General features: G+C 47.0%; 1 protein-coding gene across 1 annotated transcript; it reads right to left on the bottom strand.

Annotated features, from left to right (window-relative positions):
• Positions 1-3649: 3649 nt before the first annotated feature.
• On the bottom strand, positions 3650-6532 carry LOC123111678 (zinc finger protein hangover). Its single transcript, XM_044532520.1, has 5 exons — positions 5637-6532; positions 5248-5431; positions 5092-5156; positions 4134-4905; positions 3650-4027 (listed from the first exon to the last, which is right to left on the bottom strand). The coding sequence occupies exons 3-5, from the start codon at positions 5133-5135 to the stop codon at positions 3893-3895; spliced, it is 951 nt and encodes a 316-aa protein (XP_044388455.1). The 5' UTR covers positions 5136-5156; positions 5248-5431; positions 5637-6532; the 3' UTR covers positions 3650-3892.
• Between the last annotated feature and the right edge of the window lie 1502 nt (positions 6533-8034).

The following is an 8034-nucleotide window of genomic DNA, read 5'->3' as shown; positions in this document are numbered from 1 at the left end:
GATAACTGCATTTATGCAAAGTTTAAAAATGGGAAATATATTTTTTTAATCTTGTATGTGGATGACATTCTGCTTGCTAGCAGTGATGTTAGTCTACTACAAGAAACAAAGAAGTTCTTATCCTCGAATTTTGACATAACAGATCTTGGTGAAGCATCATATGTTTTGGGCATAGAAATTCACCGAGATAGAAACAATGGAGTCTTAGGACTATCGCAGAAAGCATATTTAGAAAAGGTTCTCAAAAAGTATAATATGCATGCGAGTAAAGCCACACCTGCTCCTATAGTTAAGGGCGATAGTTTTGGGAAATTCCAATGTCCCAAAACCAGTACGAGATCGATCAAATGAAAGGAGTACCATATGCTTCGGCAGTTGGCAGCTTGCAGTATGCACAAGTGTGCACTCGCCCTGACTTAGCCTTTATCACCGGGGTACTCGGTAGATATCAAGAGAATCCAGGCATAGAGCACTGGAAGATGACAAAGAAAGCATTGCGTTATGCGCAAGGCACGAAGGACTACATGCTAACATACATGAGATCTGATTCCCTAGAGATAAAAGGGTATTCAGACGCAGATTTTGCGGGGGACAAAGATGATAGAAAATCCACGTCAGGATACGTATTCACCCTCGCTGGGGGAGCTATTTTGTGGAAAAGCTCCAAACAGTCGACAGTTGCATCATCCACGATGTATGCAGAATTCATAGCATGCTTCGAAGCCACGGGGCAGGCGATATGGCTAAAGAAATTTGTACCCGACTTGAAAGTAGTAGATTGTATTCACAAACCACTAAAGATGTACTGCGACAATCAGGCCGCGGTATTTTACGCTCACAACAACAAGTCGAGTAACGCTGCCAAAACAATAGAGATAAAGTATTATGTTGTGAAAGATAAAATCCAGGATCAAACTATAAGTCTCGAGCATATAAAGACAAAAGATATGCTTGCGGATCCGCTAACGAAAGGCTTACCACCCAATGTGTTCAAGGAACACTTAGCCGGCATGGGTTTAAGGGAAAGCCTTATGATTCCTGGATAGGCCCAAAAGAAACAGAATTTGTTTCTGAACATAACGTATGTTGTATGTATGATTCTATCGGCAATTGGGCTGTGACGATGAAACATGCTCTATGTACCAATATGTGATGAAACAAATAAACTAGAAAGTATAAAGTTAAAAGTAAAGTTGAGATCAAGGGGGAGAATGTTAGGTTGATCTCTCCTGTGTGGGCCCAACAGCCCACCGGACCCCTGATCCGCGCCCTGATCGGGGGCGCCCAACCGCAATATGGTTGACGGGCCCCTGTCACGCAGCACTACATAAAGAGGTGGGGGCCGGCGGCACGCAGTACGAGGTTCACTGCGTTGCCAGGCTCCCCACCGAAAACCCCGACCCGATCTAGGTCTAGCGCTGACAGTGACGGGAAGCTCCGCCGCCGCCACTGCCCACACACCCCCGCCATCCACTCCCTGCCATCACCGGCCACCGTCACCATGGCCGGCACCGGGAGTTCCTCATCTGCACCTGGAGAAGGTAGGTTCACCGGATGATCTAGCCTACTCCGATCCGAAGGATCTAACATGAACTGCTCAATATATTTGTGTTTCAGAGTACATATCTATGGTACTAACTTCCTCCATTTATAGTTATACAATAGAACCCAGTTTTTTTCTTCACATAACCACATGTTTTTAGGTAAATATTTCATTATGATCTTTTTGGTGTGCATCTTTTCATTTCTTCTTTCAACAATTTGTACTCCTTTTTTCCTTGAAAAATAGGAGAGGTTAATAAGATATTCTGAAAACTGAAATAGCAATGCATAGCCAATCCTCATGTGTCACATGTACAAACCACACAAACTTTGTAAGTTTCATAAAAATAAAAGAAAATTGGAATTTGGACATGCTAAATGATTTCTACCAAGATTTGCAAATGTGCTTCCAAGTTCGTTAGAGAATTTAGCTCAAGATACATATATGGGACTGATGGAGGAACAAGAATTGAAGGGCATTATCCTAGCTAGATTGATAAGTGATAACTGTATATCAGGTATGCTCTAAGTTGACTCTAAACCCGTTGGTCTCATCTTGAGCTAGTAATACCATCTATACTACAGTTCGAAAAGCAGATGAAAACTGAGCACCAGTCAGTTTTTTAGGTTTCCTCCTCCGTCAGCTCAACAGTGTCTACCTCCTGGAAGTATGCTCTCTGCTTCTTGGCAAAACCTTCTGGTAACTTGTGTTTGCCTGAAGACGAGTTTTTCATCCTCAAAAGTTCGCGGGAAATTCGCAATCTAAAACATCACTATGGTTGTAACTTTCTAAAGTTTCGTTTCTAGAGTTTTTCCAGTGGAAATGGTATGTACACACGACTGGTGTTACCATACATTTACCCTTGTAATACTTATGCCTTATACCCTTTACATTTGGAATATGAACAAGAGCAGTTGACATATGGACCTAAGATCTCTAAACAGATATATGGACTAACTCCCATGCCACATAATTCATGGCTTGCTTTCTTAAGTTTCTATAATATCAGTGACTAACGTATTGGCTATAGTATGCAGTGTAGGAAATATTCAGAAGATAATAATATCTTGCCTTTCTGTAATGATTTTTCCGTTTTTGTTTTAGAAGCCGAGGAATGATTTTTTTTTTCTCTCCAGGGGTTTGTTGTAGATGGATGCCATAGCACCGGCTGACTGGGACCTTGGAAAGATGGCACAAGGAGGAGCTGTGGTGACAAATCAATCACTGTACTGTCAGACTTGAGACCAAGTTACAGTAACTTGATACAACATAATCATTCCATTCCTCATCAATTCAGTGAGGTAGAATAGAAGCCTTGGCAGGTTCAACCACAAAGGAGTCAAGAACAGCACAATGCTGCAGAGGAACAGCTTACAGTACAATATGAAGGCCTAATGGGAAAGCTGACTGTTTACAAACAAAGTACTAAGAAACATTGGGCTATTTGTTAAGACAGGAACAAACCAATTTTGTTATCGCGCTGGGCTAGACTTGTAAGTGATAACTATATATCTGGTAACTTGACAAAACCTTCTGGTAACTTGTGTTTGGCTGAAGACGAGTTTTCCATCCTCAAAAGTTCTCAAGCAATTGACAAGCTAAAACATCGCTGCTACCGTTGAAACTTCTAAGTTTCTGCTTCTAGAGTTTTTCCAGTGAAAGTTGTATGTACACATGACTGGTGTTACTATACCATTTGCCCATTAATACTTATGTCTTATACTCTTTACATTTAGAGTATAAACAAGATATTGAAACAGATATATGGACCTAACTCATGTTGAGAAGTACTTCTGAAGATCAACACTGACGGGGCTCTTGGCTGATTCGCTGAATTCGGGTGGATGGGGTTTCATCGTCAGAAATGAGCAAGGTGGAGCTGGAAGCTGCCAGTCAGAGTCGGTGGCCTCCAGGAGATGTCTAGTCGGTGGCCTACATTGTGAAGCCCTGGCACTACTTGAAGGAGCTGGCAATGGATGCATTTCTCTGCTTTTTGTACATTTGTAAAGCCCCTTCTTGCTTGTAACTGGTGCAGAAGCATAACATAACATGAACAATCTTCATCATAAGAGCAAATCGATCCGACTGCTCCACATCACACTGGAGTAGGTGCATTTGCTACTAATTTCGTTTTGTTCAGTGTACAGAAAAATTGACAGACAGATATGAAAGAAAAATAAGAGCATCATCAAATACCCTACATGTATGAATTTACACCTGTGAACTGTAGCAGAGGCACAACATGCTACTCACATTTACATGATCTGTCTAGCACTAGAGGCAGTGCATTTAACTACGAATCTCTTGGCTTTGCTCGAAAAATGACCAAGATGACGACAGGAAATGTATCTACATCCGGTGAGCGTGTATCTGGTGGTGCCCCATGTCCTGGGGAGTGACCGTCATGGCGTAGCACCCTTGCCTCTTGCACCTGCTCCAGTCAGAGCCAGACTTCTTGTGATGGCGAGTCATATGGCGATCAACCTGAGAAGAAAGAGAAAGGGTGAGTTGACAAAGCTACTTTGGAACGAATGAGGGGAACAAGATAGTTTTTGTTGCAAGCAAAATTAGACAAAATCCAAGTCCCAACCTCTTCTTCGTCATTGCCGATGGGGACAGGCGGCCTCTCAGCTCGGTTCCTCTCATGGCGGATGAAACACTCTAAGCACAGAGTCTTCTTCTTCTTCAGGGAGGAGCAAGCGGCCACGTACCGAAGGTGCATGTCCCTGCACTCGTCCACCTCTGGCTCCAAGAAAGAATCGTCTTCTTGGAGACCATCCGAGCGAACGGCTGGAGCAGGACGACGACGTCGACGGGGACGACGAGGGTGCCGAAAGGGATGAGCAGGGGGTGCGGGCTGGTTCTTGCGGGCGGCGTTGTCCTTGGTACCCGCGGCCGGGGGCGCGCACTCCTTCTTGCCGACGTCGTCCTTGCCGAGCTCGTCCGGGCCGGCGAGGTAGGCGTTCTTTCCTGTGGAGTCGATGCCGAACGCGGCCGCGCCGGCGAGGTCGGTGCCCGTGACACCGAGCGCGGGCGGGCCGGCGAGGGCGGAGTCCTGGAGAAGCTCCTTCTTGCGGCCGTCGTCGCGGGGATGAGTCTTGCAAGAGGAGTACCCGTCGTCGTCGTCGTCGTCGTCGTCGTCGTCGTCGTCGTCGTCGCGGACCCGAGTCTTGCAAGAGGAGTACCCGTCGTCGTCGTCGTCGTCGTCGTCGCGGACCTGAGTCTTGCAAGAGGAGTACCCGTCGTCGTCGTCGTCGTCGTCGTCGTCTTCGTTGCGGACGAGCGCGGGCTCGGCGTTGCCTACGAGCGGGCGGGCGCCAGCGACCGGCACCGTGGACGCGCCCTGCCAGTCAGGGGCGGAGCTGGAGCAAATGTTACCCGATGCACCGCTTTAATAAGGCGTAAAATTTTCAAACAACTTTCTATTGAATAAAGGTTTGTTTAACAACTTCTAGCACATATTATAGGACATAATAGAAGGCGATGTGTAAAAAAATATGTAGCAATCAAAATGCTCACTATAATGATAAAATGAGAGACAAAATTACTTGAAAATGGATGTCTTGCATTTCCAAATTCCAGAATACATCATTGGACAACAAGGTTCAGTAACCTACAAGATAAAAATAGAATTGAACTTTCTAGTCGAACATAATAAAATGCTAGGATGAAAGTACTTAAATGACTAAAAACCTGTAAATTACCTTTAGTACATCCTACACCTCCGAGCGACGAAATATTCAACAACTTGAGCATTGCTGGCCTTTTTCATTCATTCTTTCAATTTTCTCTTGCCCGGATCATATTGAATCCTCTCTCCCCAAATTATGTTTTCCAAAACATCTTGTGATGGCGCTTTTCTTTTGAGAAGAAACTTCTCAATATTATCTGCATATAACAAATACAAATTACATATGAGAGATAAAAAATGAGAGTGGATTTAATCTATCAGCCGCAAGTTTATAACCCTAAAAAATGCTCCAAGTTTTGCCAATACATAGGGATTTAATCTATCAGCTGCAAGTTTATACACGTAACTTTTGCAACTTGCAATTCGTAGAAAGATTTAGAAAAGGTAGGGCAAGGACACTACCAGAATTGGGGTTCCTTCCTATCCAATCTATAGACAGAACGGAAGATCTCTCGGACAGGTCGCCGAATTGCAGAGAGCAGGAGGGCCAGCCGAAGACGAAATTGCGACGTGCGGTAGGTGTCGCGCGGAACTCAAGTGTGGCTGTGGTGCTGCGGCCTGCGGCGTCCGACGTCGCCGGTTCGCTGCCGCCTGTGTACGCGAGGCGTATATAGGTCGTATGGATCGATTGATTTCACGGCCGCTTGGTACGCGCACGTACGTCTACACGGGAAACTGATCGATCGATTGATTACAGCGTGCGTACGTGACTTGGGCTGGGGAACAAACAGCAGGTGCGTGTGTGCGTGGCCTGTATTGGCCCATTGCGGAGGCGTGCGTGCGTGAAGTCTGGACACCCTGATGCACTGATGTTGGGCCAACCTGATGCACAGGGCCTTTTTAGGTGGTAGGTAGCACTAAAAAATTAGATGGGCCCGTATTCCTGTGCATCAGGGTCAGCCCAATGGGCTCCGCCCCTGCTGCCAGTTCTTGGCCGCCTGAATCCGGCACCAGAGGCGCCAGAGAAAGTCGACGAAGCCGGCCTTCCACGCACCACCAGGCGCGGCCGCGCACAGGCGGCGGAGGAGGCGCAGCACCATGGACTTCGAATCCATCGTTGCCCTACACTAGGGCTTCTCGTGGGCAGGTTTGCAGGAGGAGGAGGGGAGGGGCGTTCTGAGGGCGAGGAGGGATGCGCGGAACTGAAGCGGTGGTCGAGCTCTCGTGGGGTGGTTAGTATTTCAGCGGGAGGGAGGTGATTTTAAAGAGGGGAGGAGCAAGGCCGAGCGGCGCCAGCAAGCCCATGGGCTTTTCTTTTCCATCGCCCAATCGGCTTTTTTTTCCTTTGTCTTTTTTTTTTCTATCTGGCACATGGGGTCATCCCTGCCGCTGACGGCGATGGCCGGCGTTGGGTGGGCAGGGGCGGCGCTGGGTGGTTTTTCTCCCGAGCCGCCTGTGTTATTCACCGACGAGTGGAGCGTGAACACTGGGCGTTTCGACCGAACCGTCTCCGTGGCTCCGTGCCGGTTCATAACCCGACCCGACTGACCCGAGCCCAACCACAGACCGACCAGCCCTTCCTCCTCCGCTCCCCGGATCCATTCCAGAGCTAGCTCCGCCCACCAACCCTACCCCGCTCCGCCGCCCTCTCCGCCGGCGACTGGCCATGCGCTGTGGGCGGGGGACTGGCGCATGAGCTAGCGCCGGCCCCTCTCACCATGAGAGGAGCAGACCGCCAACAAGGGCGCCGCCGTGACGGGGGGCTCCAGGCCCGCCGCCTTTTCCTCCTGCCGGTCGCCGCTACCCACTACCTCCCCCAGCTTCCCTCCGTATCCGCCTCCTTCCATCGCTCCACGCCCCTCACCAACACCACCGGAGCTGCCTGCACCCTCTCCACGACCTGACCATTCCAGGTTCATCTCTCTCTCCCTCCCTCCCTCTCCATCTATGCTCAAAACATGTAGTTATGCAAGTGAGGAATTGCTTCGTGAGGATTGAAATGGCAGGTTGTGAGGGTGTTAAGTGCAGTGAAAATGCCTTTCAGCTGCTGCATTTGGTTCCAGTGAAAATGACAGGCTGTGTACTTCTGTTTGCTTGCTTCCAGTGCATCTGCTGATCTGTGATACCTATTATGCTATGCACTGTTAATCTTTGCGGATAATTGTGGATACTGTGAAATGGTGTAGCCTCTAGGTTGGTACAGAATGGTGTACACACATTTAGCCTCTGATGAAAAATATCCCTTCGATCACAAATGCTGGAGTTATTCTTCAGCAGAAGAAAAATCATATGTTTTCCTTGTGTGATTACTGGACATGGTCTTATTCTTAGGATATTTTATGATTTTTTGCAAGAGAGATATGCCTGCTTTGCTGTGCATACAGGTACACTGTTTTGTTATTCTTGCTGTTGGGGTTATGTTTCCCTACCACAGTGTACCATCTTAGCATTCTGAAATTTGGAAGCGGGTTGGGGAGGTCTGATTTTGCCAACAGAGATGCCTCTTTGTGGTTTCTAACTTTCTATTCTAGCAACTGTGAAATAAAGTGATATGACTCCACAGACTTCTGATTTAGCCCGTTGGACCAGAATTGACTAAATGGTCCTGAATTTGACATTTAACTGAATTTTCTTGTGCACCTTGCTCCTTGGTGGTTAAAACCAGAAATGGCTGCCAAACCAGAAATGCTGCCATGGCAGCTATATTTTTCAGAAGCACTCTAGTTAAGATACTGTAACTAGGATAGCACTGTATTTGGCAGATTATTTACTCCATAAACTGAAGTTATAACAGAATCTTAGTGTAGATTTAACACAATCAAAACTTATTGCAGAATTATAGGAGTATATGAAAACTGAA

Source organism: Triticum aestivum, chromosome 1B (genome assembly GCF_018294505.1).
Source record: "Triticum aestivum cultivar Chinese Spring chromosome 1B, IWGSC CS RefSeq v2.1, whole genome shotgun sequence".
NCBI classification, from domain to species: domain Eukaryota; kingdom Viridiplantae; phylum Streptophyta; class Magnoliopsida; order Poales; family Poaceae; genus Triticum; species Triticum aestivum.
The sequence above is the reverse complement of the archived record's forward strand: the minus strand, read 5'-3'. Positions and strand labels throughout refer to the sequence as shown.

Excerpts from the sequence above, each read along its gene's own strand:
- LOC123111678 (XM_044532520.1), bottom strand. The coding sequence starts at position 5,135 with ATGATGTATTCTGGAATTTGGAAATGCAAGACATCCATTTTCAA. Across the intron at positions 4,906-5,091 it reads TGCAAGACATCCATTTTCAA|CTCCGCCCCTGACTGGCAGG; the intron begins GTAATTTTGTCT and ends CATTTGCTCCAG. Across the intron at positions 4,028-4,133 it reads TCGGCAATGACGAAGAAGAG|GTTGATCGCCATATGACTCG; the intron begins GTTGGGACTTGG and ends CTTTCTTCTCAG.